General features: G+C 43.7%; 1 protein-coding gene across 2 annotated transcripts; it reads left to right on the top strand.

Moving 5' to 3' along the window:
• The first annotated feature begins 3,634 nt into the window (after nucleotides 1–3,634).
• Nucleotides 3,635–16,362, top strand: GPRC5D (G protein-coupled receptor class C group 5 member D). Of its 2 annotated transcripts, XM_032253682.1 has the most exons (4): nucleotides 3,635–4,101; nucleotides 6,073–7,012; nucleotides 14,316–14,383; nucleotides 16,090–16,362. In XM_032253682.1, the coding sequence occupies exons 2-4, from the start codon at nucleotides 6,118–6,120 to the stop codon at nucleotides 16,159–16,161; spliced, it is 1,035 nt and encodes a 344-aa protein (XP_032109573.1). In that variant the 5' UTR covers nucleotides 3,635–4,101; nucleotides 6,073–6,117; the 3' UTR covers nucleotides 16,162–16,362. The 2 variants fall into 2 exon arrangements, with proteins under 2 accessions (XP_032109573.1, XP_032109574.1); XM_032253683.1 differs by lacking the exon at nucleotides 14,316–14,383 and having other exon boundaries at nucleotides 16,090–16,175.
• The last annotated feature ends 1,254 nt before the right edge of the window (nucleotides 16,363–17,616 follow it).

Here is a 17,616-nt window from a genome sequence, read left to right as displayed (position 1 = left end):
GAGTAAGAAAAGAAAGAGAGAAAGAAAGAAAAGAAAGAAAGAAAGAAAGAAAGAAAGAAAGAAAGAAAGAAAAGAAAGAAAGAAAAAGAAAGAAAGAAAGAAAGAAAAGAAAGAAAGAAAGAAAGAGAAAAGAAAGAAAGAAAGAGAAAGAAAAGAAAGAAAGAAGGAAAAGAAAAGAAAAGAATGGAGGGAGGGAGGGAGGGAAGGAAGGAAGGAAGGAAAGAGAGAAGGAGAAAGAAAATATGCGGCCCTGCCTGGAAATGAACAAGTCAATTCCTTCTTTCTAAGGGCCCACCATTCCAACCCAAGGCAGACAGATGAGCCCAGGTGAGGGATGGCAGTAGTCACAGAGCAGAAGCGGAAATGGGGAGGCTAACCGGGCAACCCACCCACCGCAGGGTGGGTGGCCAGGAGCCTGTATCAGGAAGGAGGGGAGGCCATGGAAGGCAGGGTGGGGTATGAGTCAAGGCTCAAGCCTCAGCACATGCTTCTGTGCCCCGCCCACTTCACTTACCAAACACAAATTCAAGGTGCAAGTATTAACAATTTCAATATGGCAACCACAGGGTAGCAGATTCCAAGCACAGGGCCCTTCTGAATGGGGTTCCCCACACAACTGCACTGGTTACACCCTCGTGAAGCCAGCGCTGGGGATGCCAGTGAGCAAAAGAACAAATGAGCTACCCCTGACCGATGCATTCTGCCCCACACAGCCTGTCCTCACATGGCCAGTCGTGATAGCTGCAGGATGAAGAATATGTGAGGTGCTTTCACATTCTTTTTTTTTTTCCTTCTGGTCAAATCATGCTTAAGGGCTCACGTCTCTCTAAAAGCCTGTCCTTATAAGGTGGGAAGAGTCAGGAGAAGCTGCCTGGTACAACAGCAAGAATATGGCCAGGAGACAAAAAACCTTGGCTGTCATCTTCAGCATTCCATATGGTAAGCACATCCCTTCATCTCTGGGCCTCTGCTTCCTTATTAAATTCCTCATGTTGTAACATTGGCTTCCTTATTATTAATTATTAATAGGGGTGAGGCTAGGTAACCTTTAACATTCCCTCCAGCTCTGTTTCTGTGAGAAGGAAACAACATAAATAGGTGTTTGACATAAGGCGTTTGGTGACCTGACTGTTTTATTTCCATTTTTATTGGACTCATTGCAATTGGCATATTTTGATTAATCAAAGCCATATCCGAGCTGCTTGTTCTGATGTGATCTGGCATAGAAGCCAAAAGAAATGAGCTGTGAGTCATTTGGATGTGTGCAGGCAAAAAGGCCCCTCATATCCTTAAGGCCTAGCTGCAGATGGATCAATTCTATAACGCTAGATTTTAAAATAACAATAATTACTACCTGGGACACAGCCTTTTATCTAAGGTGCTCAAAGGGCTTTGTGGTCATTAACCCATAAATCCACCGGCCTCAAGCCATCAGGAGCTCAAGAGGAATCTCCTTAGAAGACAAGCAGACCAGAAACCAAAACATCACAAAGAGGAGGAATAACAACCGTGACTAAGCAGGAGGAAGGGGGTGGGAGGTGCTGGATCAACAGAACAGTGCTCCTGGAAGAAATAAATGGAAAATCCTCCTGTGATCCTGCTGACAGCAGTTTAACCACTCACTAGACTCTTGGAGTGGATGCTCATGGATGTCATATTTCATCATCCAGAAAATCCCTTTACCCTTAATGTAAATTTTAGCCTTCACAGCTTCGGAAAGACTGCTGTTACACCCAGAGCAGGTGAAGGGGAGCACTTTCATCCCTCGAATTTTCTTCTTTCATAGGAGAAAACGGCTTGTTGAAGTTAAAGAATCTCTAAAGCTAGAACACCACTTCAGAATGATATTGTCAAGGGTTTGTTAGTCTCTGACTTATTTGCAGGTGCTTTCCATAAATACACATCTGTTGAAAAATGATACCGCTATAAAGGACCTTCTGAATGGCCTGGAATTTTATCTTTAGAATCATTCCATTAATCAAACCATCCATCACCTAGGAGGTTGTCCACATGGGAGCAGGTACTATGGGGACAGAAAATGTGCAACCTGACATCCAGGCAGCTACAAATCCAATCAGGAGATGAGATTAATTCAAATAACATAAATGGAGACACTTCTTATTTATTATTCATTTATTTCAATTCATTATTACTTAATATGTATTCATAAGTTAACTAATAGGCAGAAAATAGGGGTTCTGTAATTTTCAATAGAATAGACCCCAAGTCTTTTAGAGTTCCTGGTGGAAGGTGATCAGCGAGGGCTAGAATGATTAGGGAAGGCAGGAAGAGTCATAGAGGAGATAAGATGAACAAAATCCTACAGGGAGGGAGAGGATTTGGGTCAAAAACAGAAGAAATGGGAATCAAGCAAAAGGCAGTTTGGGACAGGGACAGCATCTAAGAGAAGGTGAGCAGATAGGAACTTATTTTTTTTTGTGAGACAGTGGGAAAACCAAGTGGGCTAAATCATAGATCCTGGAGACGTGAAGGAAGTACAGGTGAACAAGAAAGGCAGAGCCAGATCACGAACGCCTTGAAACTAGACTAAACAAGCACTGATTCAAGGTCTTCAGCAGTCCTCTGTCAAAATACATATATTCAGGGGCCGGGTGCAGTGGCCCATGCCTGTAATCCCAGCACTTTGGGAGGCAGAGGCAGGTGGATCACTTGAGGTCAGGAGTTCAAGACCAGCCTGGCCAACATGGTAAAACCCGGTCTCTACCAAAAATATAAAAAACTAGCCGAGCGTGGTGGCATGCACCTGTAATCCCAGCTACCTGAGAGGCTGACGCAGGAGAATCACTTGAACCTAGGAGATGGAGGATGCAGTAACAGAGCGAGACTCCATCTCAAAAAAAAAACCATATATTCAGGAAAATAATCGGAGTAACTCGGAGGTGGCGGGGGTGGTTGGCAGGTGTAGGCTGGACACTGTGCTGTGCTGTATTTTGTGTCACCATATGAGAAAAGGAATATGGTACTCCAGTATCAGCCGGTGACTTTTAATTGTCAGTTCTTTATCTAAGGACCTAGAAATGCCCCATGGAATGAGACTCAGAGCAAGGAGGAGAGGAAGGATGGAGGAAAATTACAGCCAAAGCCTTGGGCAATATTAGGGCTGGCTGGTGCAGGTAAGAGTTCACCCACTGTGGGAAGCCTGGGCCTGAGAAAGGATTTTCAAAAGAAAAGAAAAGAGATTAGTAGAGAAGGCAAATTTTCCCTGACTCACAGTTTTGCCTGCCACTAGCCATTTTAATGCCAGTAGTAGGCAAAACCACCCTTCCTTAGTGAAACCCTCGTTAACTGTACTTTGTTGAATGGATGCTCTTTTGAATGAAAATCAAGATATGAGGGCCAGGCACGGTGGCTCAAGCCTGTAATCCTAGCACTTTAGGAGGACAAGGAGGGAGGATCATGAGGTCAGGAGATCGAGATCAGCCTGGCCAACATAGTGAAATCCCCGTCTCTACTAAAAATACAAAATTTATGGTGGCACATGCCTGTAGTCCCAGCTACTCGGGAGACTGAGGCAGGAGAATTGCTTGAATCCAAGAGGCGGAGGTTACAGTGAACTGAGATCGCGTCAATGTACTGCAGCTTGGGTGACAAAGCGAGACTCCATCTCAACAACAACAACAAAAAAATCAAGATATGGGAAAGTCTCCTGAGATGGCATTTTAGGGAATAGGTCAGAAGAAGGACGAAGTATCCTGGTGTGAGTCACCTGAGGGCCCCGTGTATCTTCCCTGAATGTGTTGGAAAACACAGGGAGGAAACCATCTGTCCTAGATTTCCCCTCGCTTTCAGATTTACACCCGCTCCCTACGGCCAAGGTGCCTCTGGTCAGTAGTAGAAAAAAAAAGAACTGTTCTCACCAAGGAAATCTCTGTAGAAAAGTTGCTGTGAAATGGGAGTAGGTGTGTCTTTTTGTCCTTCCGGTTCTTTTTATAGAGACTGCAGGAACCTCGATGAGAGCCTACCATTCTTCCGCCCATTTAGGGAGAGATTAAAGAAGCTGAGGCTGGCTCTTTCTTACTCACTGGCAGTTACAACCTCACCATCACTACAGCCTCAGCTTCCAGAGTGGACACGGAGAAGGTAAGTCAGAATCAGGGGGCCATGCCCTCAGCTATAACCAGGGTCACTCCAGCCATCTGGTCTGGGGATAACTGAAGGGAAGTAGAACTAATGGGTATTCAATTGCAGTGGATTTTTTTTTTTTTCAAATGAATATGTGGGATTTTTTTTTTTTTAGACGGAGTCTAGCTCTGTCACCAGGCTGGAGTGCAGTGGCGCGATATCAGCTCACTGCAACCTCCGCCTCCTGGGCTCAAGTGGTTCTCTGGCCTCAGCCTCCTGAGTAGCTGGTACTACAGGCGCATGCCACCATGCCCAGATAATTTTTGTATTTTTGTTAGAGATGGGGTTTCACCATGTTGGCCAGGATGGTCTCGATCTCTTGACCTCATGATCCACCTGCCTCAGCTTCCCAAAGTGCTGGGATTACAGGCATGAGCCACCGCGCCAGGCAGTGGGATCTTTTTCCTCAGCTACCTCAATCAAGACATGGACTTTGGTACTAAACTGTTCAAAAAGATATTTAAAGAAAGGGATCATTTTGTACAATTCTTTGATGAACAAATAATAGGTGTTTAATTACAACCTGTTGCATTGTATTGACTTGAACTGAAAGAAGGAACAGTCATTAAAATTACTGGGAAACTTTATTCCCAGTAATTCATCTGTCTGTCTCCTTCATGCAATGCATCAGTGTCTAGAATGATCCAATGATCCCTTAATGTTGGCAGTCCTTGTTCTGGAGCCTGATATAACCAAATTCCATCGATCATGCAAACATTGTCACACACCTCCTTTTATGAAAAAGATTTTGTATTAGCTTTCAAAAAGCCTTGGAAATTGGGATACACAAATGGACATATTATCAAGTGAAGTCTGTTCAGCTTTTCTGAGCAGGATGAAGCTAAGATAGTTTTGAGGGGTTTAGGTTGCCTTTCTCATTTCCTTTACTGGCATCCTATATAAAACTCTTATAAATTTGGGGTAATATAGTATGATGGCATTTCCCACCCCCTTAGACTATGTTTGCATATATCTCTGAATTTTTTCCCTGTAGGGAAGCTTAGCATTTAGATAAGTATCATGAGTCCAACAAAATGTAACTGAGGCTCTGGACAGTATCCTAGGGACAACTTTGGTAAAGATATTTCTTTCATATACCCAGGGGTCCTCATTTCAGAATGAGACATTACAGTGCCCTGCATGGACCACCCAATAGGCATTCTTATAGGTATTAGGTTGGTGCAAATGTAGTTGCCGTTCTTGCCATTACCTTTTTTTTTGTTTGTTTGTGTTCTGTGCTTTTTGTTTTAAGACAGGGTCTCACTCTGTCGCTAAGGCTGGAGTGCAGTGGCGCGATCTCAGCTCACTGCAACTTCTGCCTCCCAGGTTCAAGTGATTCTCTTGCTCAGCTTCCTAAGTAGCTGTGACTACAGGCACGTGCCATCATGCCTGGCTAATTTTTTTAAGTATTTTTAGCAGAGATGGGGTTTCACCATGTTGGCCAGGCTGGTTTTGAACTCCTGACTTCAAGTGATCCACCCGCCTCGGCTTCCTACAGTGCTGGAACTACAAGCATGAGCCACAATATCCTTGCCTTATTTTTTTGTTTTTTGAGACAGAGTCTAACGCTGTCACTCAGGCTGGAGTGCAGTGGGGCGATCTCGGCTCAATGCAACGTTAGTCTCCTGGGTTCACGCGATTCTCCTGCCTCAGCCTCCCGAATAGCTAAGATTACAAGCGTGCACCACCACACCCAGCTAAGTTTTATATTTTTAGCAGAGATGGGGTTTCACCATGTTGGCTAGGCTGGTCTTGAACTGCTGACCTCAAGTGATCTGCCTGCCTCGGCCTTCCAAAGTGCTGGGATAACAGGAGTGAATCACCGTGCCCACCATTCTTGTCATTACTTTTAATAGCAAAAACTGCAATTACTTTTGCACCAACCTACGAGCTGCAGAGCTGTCAATTTGTCTCATGCTTTTTCTGCAGGGTATCAGAAAACCATTCTCGTGAGGTCCACACCTAGAAGTCACAATGCACAAGGACTGCATCGAGCCCACTGGAGACTATTTTCTTCTCTGTGAGACGGAGGGACCATGGGGCATCATCCTGGAGTCCCTGGCAATAGTTGGCATCGTGGTCACAATTCTGCTATTCTTGGCATTTCTCTTCCTCATGCGAAAGATCCAAGACTGCAGCCAGTGGAATGTGCTCCCCACCCAGCTCCTCTTCCTCCTGAGTGTGCTGGGGCTCTTTGGACTTGCTTTTGCCTTCATCATCCAGTTCAATCAACAAACTGCCCCCGTACGCTACTTTCTCTTTGGGGTTCTCTTTGCTCTCTGTTTTTCGTGTCTCTTAGCCCATGCCTCCAACCTGGTGAAGCTGGTTCGGGGTTGTGTCTCCTTCTCCTGGATGACAATTCTGTGCATTGCCATTGGTTGCAGTCTGTTGCAGATCATTATTGCCATTGAGTATGTGACTCTCATCATGACCAGGGGTATGATGTTTGTGCATATGACACCCTGCCAGCTCAATGTGGACTTTGTTGTACTCCTGGTCTATGTCCTCTTCCTGATGGCCCTCACATTCTTCGTCTCCAAAGCCACCTTCTGTGGCCCGTGTGAGAACTGGAAGCAGCATGGAAGGCTCATCTTTGTCACTGTGCTCTTCTCCATCATCATCTGGGTGGTGTGGATCTCCATGCTCCTGAGAGGCAACCCACAGTTCCAGCGACAGCCCCAGTGGGATGACCCAGTCATCTGCATTGGCCTGGTCACCAATGCATGGGTTTTCCTGCTGCTGTACATCGTCCCTGAGCTCTGCATTCTCTACAGATCGTGCAGGCAGGAGTGCCCTTTACAAGGAAATGCCTGTCCCGTCGCAGCCTACCAACACAGCTTCCAAGTGGAGAACCAGGAGCTCTCCAGAGGTACTTTCCTAGGGGATTCAGGGAGCAGGTCAGATTTGGGATGGGTGGTGTTATAGTTCAAGCATGGAGACGCACGCTCTCAGAATCAAGGTTAAATTTTTATGGAAAATGAGTTCTTCCAAAACATAGAGCTTTATGGGGAGAGACTAAGACATAAATGAATCAAAGGCCCTAAATAAAGAGGGTGTGACTCTGAATATTCTTACTGGCTATGGAAAGACATCCACTATTAAATGAGTTAACCAGCCCTAAATTAGGCCTGGACCATGTGATTTTGCATGACATCTAATGCTAAGTCCAGATGTGCTGGCTGTCGAATGCAAAAGCCAATGCTGGCAGCAGTGATGGACATTTTAATAATTTGTCTCAAAGCTGATTTGCCCAAACATAATCTAAAACTGATTCATAGGACTCATCACCTCATTAAAGCCACAAAGCCCAATCACTTCTGGATTTCAACTTTTCAAACCATTTACTGTTTAAAATCCTTCAAGGTTTACAAAAAGCGAGAGGAAGAGCCATTACATCCTAATTCTAAGTAAAGACTCAGATGTGTGATCATTAGGAGAAAGAAAGTAACTTGCTTATGTGACATTTTCATAATACTTCCTGGGTCATATTTTTATCCAAGCCACCTGACTACATGTTGTTAAGGAATAAAACAAATTATCCATGGCAACAAGGATGCTTGGACCTCAACAACCTGGGGGAAATAGTAGCTAATTTCAGTTATCTGGAAGTATGTCAAAACTCATTAATTCCTTTTCTGAAACATCTGGGCTATTATCCAAAACCCAATATCATAGTTTTACATCAATTTTTATGTCTTAATAGGCATCTGATTTCTCACATTTTATTTCTAATGTGTAACAATGATGTTATTTTATATATTGTATAGCACACATAATGCTCACCAGGCTCCAAAAAAATTCACATAAGCTTCCTTTTAAGTACATACACTTTTTTTTTTAGCTGTAATCTATGGCTAATTGCACATTCAAATTAAATCCTGTTCAGATAAATGCATCCATTAATTCTTTTCAGTTCAGTTGACCAAAAGTTGGAAATTGACACTACACATTTTTTCTTATAAAAGTTTTTCATTGCTTGTTGATGATGCATAATCACATCGCTGAGGCTTGTGGCAGAATTGCAGAGTCAATCTTTCCTGAAAATACTTCCCATAGTTCTGACCAGAAGATAAAACTTCTTGTGTTTGTTTTTGTTGCTGCTGTTGTGTTTCTAGGAAACAGAAGTCAGAGCAAAAAAAAATTCTTAGAGTTTCATAATAAACCAGAATACACTGAGATTTGTAATGATCAATATTCCATACCCCACAAAATACCAGCAAGTGCTGAAAGGGTTCAAAGGAGTATGTTAGTTGAAAAGCAAGGGCTTGCAAAAATCTGATGATTGCTGGTTTGGCCAGGAGTATCCTATTACTCAAGCAAAGTTAGAAAATCCATTTCTGAGCAGGAAATAGTCTGCCAATGATAGTCATGATCAATGTAACTTGACATTTTGTGGAAAAAAAATCAATAGTGTTGTAAAGAGCATATAGATTGGCTGGGCTCTGTGGCTCACATCTGTAATCCCAGCACTTTGGGAGGCTGAGGCAGGTGGACCACTTCAGCTCAGGAGAAGGAGGGAAGAAAGGAAGGGAGGGAGGGAGGCAGGAAGGTAGGAAGGCAGGAAAGAAGACGGGAAGGCAGGCAGGCAGGAAGGAAGGCAGGAAGGAAGGCAGGAAGGCAGGAAGGCAGGCAGGAAGGAAGGAAGGAAGGAAGGAAGGAAGGATTGCTCTCCAAGATCGGGCAAAATAACCAGAAGCTTAAGCTCAGAAAGTAAAATCAGGATTTTGATATTTATACCTGGAAGAAGTACAAATATCAAAATTTAGAGGAACAATTAAAACTCAATTAAAAGTGCAGGATTCACCTAGCTAGGAAAAACATACAAATAGATACAAAATGGGTAAGAGCTAGAGAAGCATAATAACAATAACCTGAAATGTCCTAAGTGTTATGGTAGCCATGAGCTGACAGTAGGGAAACAACTTACTACTGACTTTGCTTTTGTTTGCTCAAGAAACAATCATGGTACTGTATAAACAGATGTGTGCTCAGCAAGAACAACCATGCCGTTGTACCCAGCATCGGTTAGTCTCCAGCAGGGACACCCACTGATCCACTAACGAGAAGTGTGGGGAGCTTGAGGAGGCTTGCCAGAACCCCACAAAGATTATTAAAGGATTTAATATCAGACCTGTGTGGAAAGGTGAAGACAGTGAGAATGAGATGGTCATTCTTAAGCTTTGTGTGCTTTATCAGACTATCCAAGCTGTCTCTTGAAATTCTGTCCCATTCTGTTTGAGTCCATGAGGCATGCATTTGTGATGTGACGCTTCTGACTAATGCTGTTTGTAGCTGTGATTCCAGTCATATAATTATTTGATTTACCACTGGGTTATGAGAACAGAATTATTCAGCTGAAAGGAGAGTAAGAAAGGGGTGCCTAGCTGAAAATTTCACAAGCATGGCTGGGCACAGTGGTTCACGCCTGCAATCCCAGCACTTTGGGAGGCCAAGACGGGTGAATCACCTGAGGTCAGGAGTTAGAGACAAGCCTGTCCAACATGGTAAAACCCTGTCTCTATTAAAAATACAAAAATTAGTTGGGCATGGTGGTGCATGCCTGTAATCCCAGCTGCTCGGTGGGGGGCTGAGGCAGGAGAATCACTTGAACCTGGGAGGTAGAGGTTGCAGTGAGCAGAAATTGTGCCTTTGCACTCCAGCCTGGGCAACAGAGCGAGACTCCATCTCAAAAAAAAAAAAAAAAAGAAAGAAAGAAAGAAAGAAAATTTCACAAGTACGAAGACCTCTCCCCAAGAGGCAGTGCTCCTGTTTTCCATCTCCAGCTAAAGACAGTGGGTGGAAATGGACTCAGAGGCATGAGAGATTTAGATTAAATATGAACGTAAGAGTTGGTGGACAGAAAGAGATCAGCAAAGGGGATTAAGAATTTCATTTCCCTGGAATTCTTTCTAAAGAAGATTAGGCTTTATTCTTCTGAAGTGGCTTAGGGACTTAATTTTAAGATATAAAAACATCTGGATGGAGAATGAAAATGCAATCAAGTGTGTTACTGTAGGACTCCAAACAAATGGGTATAAATATTATTTGCCCTGTGTTATAAGTGTGTCCCTGAGAAGCTGTATATTGACTGGACTTTGAAAAATCAGTTGGTTTCAACCAAAATCTTGTGCCAAAAATATAGATACATGCTCTTACAGCATTTGATTGAAATTTAGCATGCTCAGGCCGGGCATGGTGGCTCATGCTTGTAATCCCAGCACTTTGAGAGGCCAAGGCGGCCGGATTGCGAGGTCAAGAGATCGAGACCATCCTGGCCAACATGGTAAAACCCCGTCTTTAAAAAAAGAAATTAAAAAAAATTTAAAAATTTAAAAAAAGAAATGTAACATCCTCAACATATTGTTAGGCACAGGAAACTTCAACAAAAAGTTTAGGGCAAAGAATTTGTGTACATGTAAATGAAGCAATTAAAATGTAAAATAAAAATAGAGACAGAATTCTGAACTTATTTTGATGTTTAACTACTTCATTTACATGCACCTGGTATTACGATTTTGTTTTGTTTTGTTTTTTAACATAGTCTTCATTAATTAGATTAGTTGATGGATATAAAACTTGTATATTTAATTTGGAGTTGGTAAGTTTTGGAATATTTCTTTTCCTGAATAAATGGTAACTAATCTCCAAAATAAATACATAGAATAAAATCAGTAGGTCTTTTGAGAATCTTAAATGTGATATAATTTGCAGAAATCTTAAATATGGTAGAATATCGGCTATGAATGGCTTTATGAGGGGGAAAACTCTTCTAATTATTGCCTGCCTTATCTGTTTTAGACTAATTAGAATATCGTTATATCAAATTTGCTAACAGCAAGGCCCATCTGTATTTGAAAGTGTCTGCCAGGCGTGGTCCCAGTACTTTGGGAGAGTGAGGCCGGTGGATCACCTGAAGTTAGGAGTTCAAGACAGACCTGGCCAACACGGTGAAACCCCGTCTCTACTAAAAATACAAAAAATTGGCCAGGCATAGTGGCAGGCACCTGTAGTCCCAGCTACTTGGGAGGCTGACGCAGGAGAATTGCTTGAATATGGGAGGCGGAGGTTGCAGTGAGCTGAGATCACACATTGCACTCCAGCCTGGGCTACGAGAATGAAACTCCATCTCAAAAAGAAAAGAAAGTGTCACATTACCATGGGCGTTTTTCCATCCAGTGTTTGGATGCTTACAGACAAATCTCCTAAGATTCTTTTTGAAAATATTAGATAATCAATGAGTCTACGTAATATAAAAATGAGTCAACGAGTATAAAACAAGATGAACCAAGAAAACACTATTTCTGCAAACATCAGCCCTTCTGGTTGTTTCCCTAGCAAACTCCAACTTTTGCCAAATATAGCCCTTTTTGATGATTCTCAACATTTTCTCTTCAAGGCACATTCGCCTTACCAGGGAAACTCCAACTTAAAAGGTCCCAGGTGGTGTCATTTTTGTTTGTTCTTTCGTGCACGGAAAGTTCTTTTTTGTCATTCTCAAGTTACGGGTCACAGAGAGAGAGCTAGCTTAAAGCAGGGAAGAAAACAGTGGGGTCATAGGCAGGATTTGTTTGGTCTGAGGACAGATAAGTCAAGGATGATGACATTGATAAAGATTCAGAGAGCTTAGCTGGATGTGGTGGTGCATGCCTGTGCTCCCAGCTACTCAGAAGGCTGAGAGGGGAGGATCACTTGAGCCCAGGAGTTCAAGGTTGCAGTGAGCTATGATCATGCCACTGCACACTCCAAAAAAAATTAAATTTAAATTGAAAAAAAAGACAAATTCAGGGAGCCGGAGCATAATTGGACAGCAAGGGGCAGTGAAAAGAGTGCAGAATCAGGCCTCACGTGCCCAGGCTTCGAGATTCTGCTTCTTAACAACTTTAAGACCAAACCAAGGTCCTCAAGCCCTAGGAGCCTCAGATTCCTCATCTTTAAACGCTGCTCATCATGTCCCTCCCTGCCTCCTCCACAGATAAATAGAAGGTCTTACTCAACTCAGACTTCCTATCACACAGGTGCAGATTTAGTGTAAAAAAGCCGCTCAGCCATTTTGTAAACTCATGAACTACAGCAAGAGCTGGAAGACTTAGGGTTTTCTAACTGGTGATCTGGTTTGATCAGAATGTTGGATAAAAGCTGGTTCCCAAGAGACTGAGTGTGAAGGAGCCTTGTTATGACACAAGGAGCAAAGTTGAGCCAAGGATTCGGTTTATTCTACCATGAAGGAAAGATTTTCTTTTTTTTTTGAGACGGAGTTTTGCTCTTGTTACCCAGGCTGGAGTGCAATGGCAGGATCTCGGCTCACCGCAACCTCCGCCTCCTGAGTTCAAGCAATTCTCCTACCTCAGCCTCCTGAGTAGCTGGGATTACAGGCACGCGCCACCATGCCCAGCTAATTTTTGTGTTTTTAGCAGAGATGGGGTTTCACCTTGTTGACCAGGATGGTCTCAATCTCTTGACCTCATGATCCACCCGCCTCGGCCGCCCAAAGTGCTGGGATTATAGGCGTGAGTCACCGCACCTGGCCCGAAGGAAAGAATTTCATGTATCACAGCATCCAACTGCTTTAAAAAAAAAAAAAAACGTCACTAAGAAGAGGATGTCAGAGCATCTATTCTAACTGCAGCATCACCACCAATAACCATATACAAAGGATAGCTCATGAGTGTTTTCTATATAGCATGCCCCGTTCCAAGGACTTTATATAATATTTTTATATAATCTTCAAAACAGTCCTATGAGATGGACTTACTGTTATGACTGTCATTATTCCTCTTTCATTTCCATCGGGAAACAAAGGTAACAAAAGGTTAAGGAACTTGGCCCTGGGTAGGTAACACAAGTGAGAGAGCCAAGCGGTCCTTCTCCAGGGTCCATCCACTCAACATGAAACCCCTAAGTGTGAATGCTACTGACATGGTTATGTCTATGATCATCAAAAAACAACTAGGTACCCAGCAAGTTCCTGGTCTTCGAGACAGGCACAGCTCCTGTCTTTACAGAGCTTATAGTCTGGTTGAGGAGACAGTCATTAAACAAATACCTATGTCTGTGATTAGCCTACGACAATACAGAATTGTCTCAAGTGATCTCTTTTATTTTGACCGATTTTAAAAATTGAATTCAAGCATATGTGGTGGCTCAGACCTGTAATCCCAGCACTTTGGGAGGCCAAGGTGGGAGGTTTGAGGCCAGGGGTTTAAGATCAGCCTGGGAAAAATTTAAATTTTTTTTTTTTTTGAGACGGAGTCTTGCTCTGTCACCAGGCTGGAATGCAGTGGGGCAATCTCAGCTCACTGCAACCTCCACCTCCTGGGTTCAAGCGATTCTTCCACCTCAGCCTCCCAAGTAGCTGGGACCACAGGCATGTGCCACCATGCCCGGCTAATTTTTGTCTTTTTAGTAGAGATGGGGTTTCACCAGGTTGGCCAGGATCTCTTGACCTCGTGATCCGCCCACCTTGGCCTCCCAAAGTTCTGAGATTACAGGCGTGAGCCACTGCCTCCGGCCTAAAATTTTTAAAAATTGAATTCAAGCTTATGGAGAATCAAGCCTAAAGGGACTGTTGAAAAGAGTGAGATGTCCAAGGTCACACAGGTAATACTGAGAGAGCAAGAACTGACCTGGAGCTAGTGCTCTTCCAATGCCAATGTGCTTCTCCTAAACACTCAGACGCTACCCATGCCTTCCACATCAACTTTAAATGCACTGCTTTAAATTATAAACTTTTTCAATAACAGCCACAACTGAGAATTCCTCTTCTTTATTTATTTAGTCTCACTGTGTCACCGAGGCTAGAGTACAGTGGTATGGTCTCAGCTCACCACAATCTCTGCCTCCTGGGTTCAAGCAATTCTCCTACCTCAGCCCCTCAAGTAGATGGGATTACAGGTGCATGCCACCATGCCGGGCTAGTTTTTGTATTTTTAGTAGAGATGGAGTTTCACCATGTTGGCCAGGCTAGACTCAAACTCCTGACCTCAAGTGATCCACCTGTTTTGGCCTCCCAAAGTGCTGGGATTACAGACATGAGCCACCACTCCCAGCCTGAGAATTCCTTTTAAAGAGCGAAGAGCCTGTTTGCAAGCCATAGAGTTTTCCTGTAGTCCTCATGTGCTGTTTCTACGTGACTCTCAGACACTAACCCAGCCCTTCCCTCCTTTGGCTTTCAGCCCGAGACAGTGATGGAGCTGAGGAGGATGTAGCATTAACTTCATATGGTACTCCCATTCAGCCGCAGGTAAATGTACTCGCCTACGTGCACCCAGGAGGGATCTAGCAAGCACTCCTTCCTCAGGACAGCCTCAGGCTTCGTTTCTAATGGTTTTGCTGACCTGAGAGCAGAGAGGCAGGGCAGGAGCATCCCTAAAGGCATGTGGACCTTGAGCCACCCAGATTTAAGCCAGACCAGGTGACACAAGACAGCCTTCACCTAAACCCTCCCAGTCTTCACCGCCAGCAACAATATAGCAGCATTCTGATGCAACTGCGTGTCCCTGGAAAGAAAGGGCAGCTTGAAGTTTTTGTGTGAAGGTGAAAAGGAGCAGGCTCACCAAATTTTGTCTCAGGACAGTAGAGGATTGCAAATATGTCTGAGTGCCAGGTTTGCTTTTAGTAGCAGTTGTCTGAACCTATAACCTGAGCCCCACTGACTGCCTCTCTGAGTCGCTGTCTCTCTCCGGCAGCCCAGGCTGCCCTAAGAATTGGGAGGGATCTGTCACCATCATCTGGATACCCAGATGGATGAACAAATTGTAATCCTTTCAGGCAAAAACAGAGGGAGCACTGCTACGTAGTTTGGGGGTAATTCACATTTAGGCTGTGAAAACTTGAAGACATACAAATCTAAACAGCCAAAAATATCACATTGGGACACAATTCTTACATGATAAGGATCAAAAGTAACTAAAACCCAAGCATGAAAGTCACACTCAGATCAATTGTTCAATTAATTTACGAGGCCACTAACTAAGCTAACCCCTCTGGTATGTTATCTGAGACTTCACCTTTGCCTAGAATGACACATGGACCAGCCCATAGCTATATCATGTGCTTTAATCAACCCTCAGGAGGGCATTTACATAATGAAAACCTCTTTATTATCCCCTCCAAGAGTTTCTTGGATTCATTTCAATTTCCAGTGATCGGCTACTCATCCTTGCTTGCAAAAAATTCTTATTCATGGCTAGGGGGTAGCCTGGTATGGGTAGGCTCACTACTTTTCTTCTTTTGTTATTGACAAAGAATTAAATGAAGGTAAGATAATAATACTTCAAAAATAACTTTAGGGCTGAGCACAGTGGCTCACGCCTGTAATTCCAGCACTTTGGAAGGCCAAGGTGGGTGGATCACTTGAGGGCAGGTGTTCAAGACCAGCCTGGCCAAAATGGTGAAACCCCGTCTCTACTAAAAATACAAAATTAACCGGGCATGGTGCTGCACACCTGTAATCCCAGTTACTCAGGAGGCTGAAGCAGGAGAATTGCTTGGATCTGCGACGCAGAGGTTGTAGTGAGCCCAGATCGCACCACTGCACTCAGCCTGGGTGACAGCATTTCAAAAAACAAAAACAGGCCGGGCGTAGTGGCTCATGCCTGTAATCTCAGCACTTTGGGAGGCTGAGGCGGGCAAATCACAAGATCAGGAGTTTGAGACCAGCCTGGCCAACATGGTGAAACCCTGTCTCTGCTAAAGACACAAAAAATTAGCCAGGCATGGTGACACGTGCCTGTAATCCCAGCTACTCAGGAGGTGGAAGCAGGAGAATCGCTTGAATCCCGGAGGCAGAGGTTGCAGTGAGCTGAGATCACACCACTGCACTCCAGCCTGGGTGACAGGGTGAGACTCCGTCTCAAATAAATAAATAAATAAATAAATACATAAATTTGGAGCATATCATCCCTTCAGTTGCTCAGAAAGTTGATCATGGCTTTTCTTCCTTTCCAGACTGTTGATCCCACACAAGAGTGTTTCATCCCACGGGCTAAATTGAGCCCCCAGCAAGATGCAGGAGTATAAATCAACAGGAAACAGGAGTAGAGAAAACCCAGCAGACCAACCTGGGTAGCAGAGCCCAGATAGGCCACTGGGGCCCACAGAGTCACGCTGCCAACGAAGAGTCAACACATCCCTCCTGCAGTTTCCTGACCCTCCATCCTCCTGGACCCTCACCAGAAGACCGCCCTTTCGAGCATAATTACAATCTTGCTGGCCACCCTACCTTGACTGTGTCTCTTTCTTCATTCGTGTAACTGCAAAATTCCCCTTCTTAGCAATGCTGGAAAGAATTGGTGCCTCTTATTCACAGAACTGAAAGACCCTGTCTGAAGAAATTAAGGGCATTCTAATGTGACAGCAAGGTTAGTAGTAGCTTACCACTGGATTCCATGTCTGGTCAATTTTTAAATTGTGCTGAAAAACACATAACATAAACTTTACCATCTCAACCATGTTTAAGTGTACAGTTCAGTAGTGTTCATCATATTCACACTGTTGTGAATGTTCTAGAAGTTTTTCATTTTGCAGAACTGAAATTCTCAATCAATCAATTGAACAACTCCCTCCAGCCCCTGACCACCACCATTCTACTTTTAGTTTCTGTGAATTTGACTATTTTGGCTACCTTACGTAATAGAATCATACGGTATTTGTCTTTTTGCAACTGGCTTATTTTTCCTGGCATAATGTCCTCAAGGTCCACGTCACGTGTTGTAGCATGTCACAGGATCTCCTTTTCCAGGCAGAACAATATTCCATTGTATGTCTATTCCACATTTTATTTATCTGTCAAAGGACATTTGGGGTTGCTTTCACCTCTTGGCTATTGTGAATAGTGCTGCAATGAACATAGGTGTGTAAAAATCTCTTTGAAATCCTGCTTTCAGTTATTTTGGTGTATACCAGAAGTGGGATTGTTGGATCATATGATAATTCTATTTTTAATTTTTTGAGGAATCTCCATCCTGTTTTCCACAATGGCTGCAGCATTTTACACTCTTATTGACAATGCACAAACAATTCCACTTCCTCCTCATCCTCACCAACATTGTTATTTCCTGGGGTGTTTTGTTTTTGGTTTACAGTGGCCATCCTAATGAGTTGAGGTATCTAGTAATTTTTTATAAAAAAACTTTTTTTTTTTTTTTTTTTTTTTTGAAACAGAGTCTTGCTCTGTCGCCAGGTGCCAGGCTGGATTGCAGTGGTACAATCTTGGCTCACTGCAACCCCCGCCTCCTGGATTCAAGCAATTCTCCTGCCTCAGCCTTCCCAAGTACAGGTGTGAGCCACCACGCCCAGCTAATTTTTGTAGTAGAGATGGGGTTTCATCATGTTGGCCAGGATGGTCTCAATCTCTTGACCTCGTGAGCCGCCCACCTCAGCCTCCCAAAGTGCTGGGATTACAGGCGTGAGCCACCGCTCCTGGCCCATAAAGGAACTCAAAATACGATAGGCCAGAATTGCCTACAAAAGTTA

Source organism: Sapajus apella, unplaced genomic scaffold, assembly GCF_009761245.1.
Source record: "Sapajus apella isolate SASKATOON/1434 unplaced genomic scaffold, GSC_monkey_1.0 scaffold84, whole genome shotgun sequence".
Taxonomy (NCBI): domain Eukaryota; kingdom Metazoa; phylum Chordata; class Mammalia; order Primates; family Cebidae; genus Sapajus; species Sapajus apella.
The sequence above is the reverse complement of the archived record's forward strand: the minus strand, read 5'-3'. Positions and strand labels throughout refer to the sequence as shown.

Bases quoted from the DNA above. Each gene is read 5' to 3' on its own strand.
- GPRC5D (XM_032253682.1), top strand. From the start codon at position 6,118: ATGCACAAGGACTGCATCGAGCCCACTGGAGACTATTTTCTTCTCTGT. The intron at 7,013-14,315 runs GTACTTTCCTAG...TTTGGCTTTCAG, and splicing joins GAACCAGGAGCTCTCCAGAG to CCCGAGACAGTGATGGAGCT. The intron at 14,384-16,089 runs GTAAATGTACTC...CTTCCTTTCCAG, and splicing joins GTACTCCCATTCAGCCGCAG to ACTGTTGATCCCACACAAGA.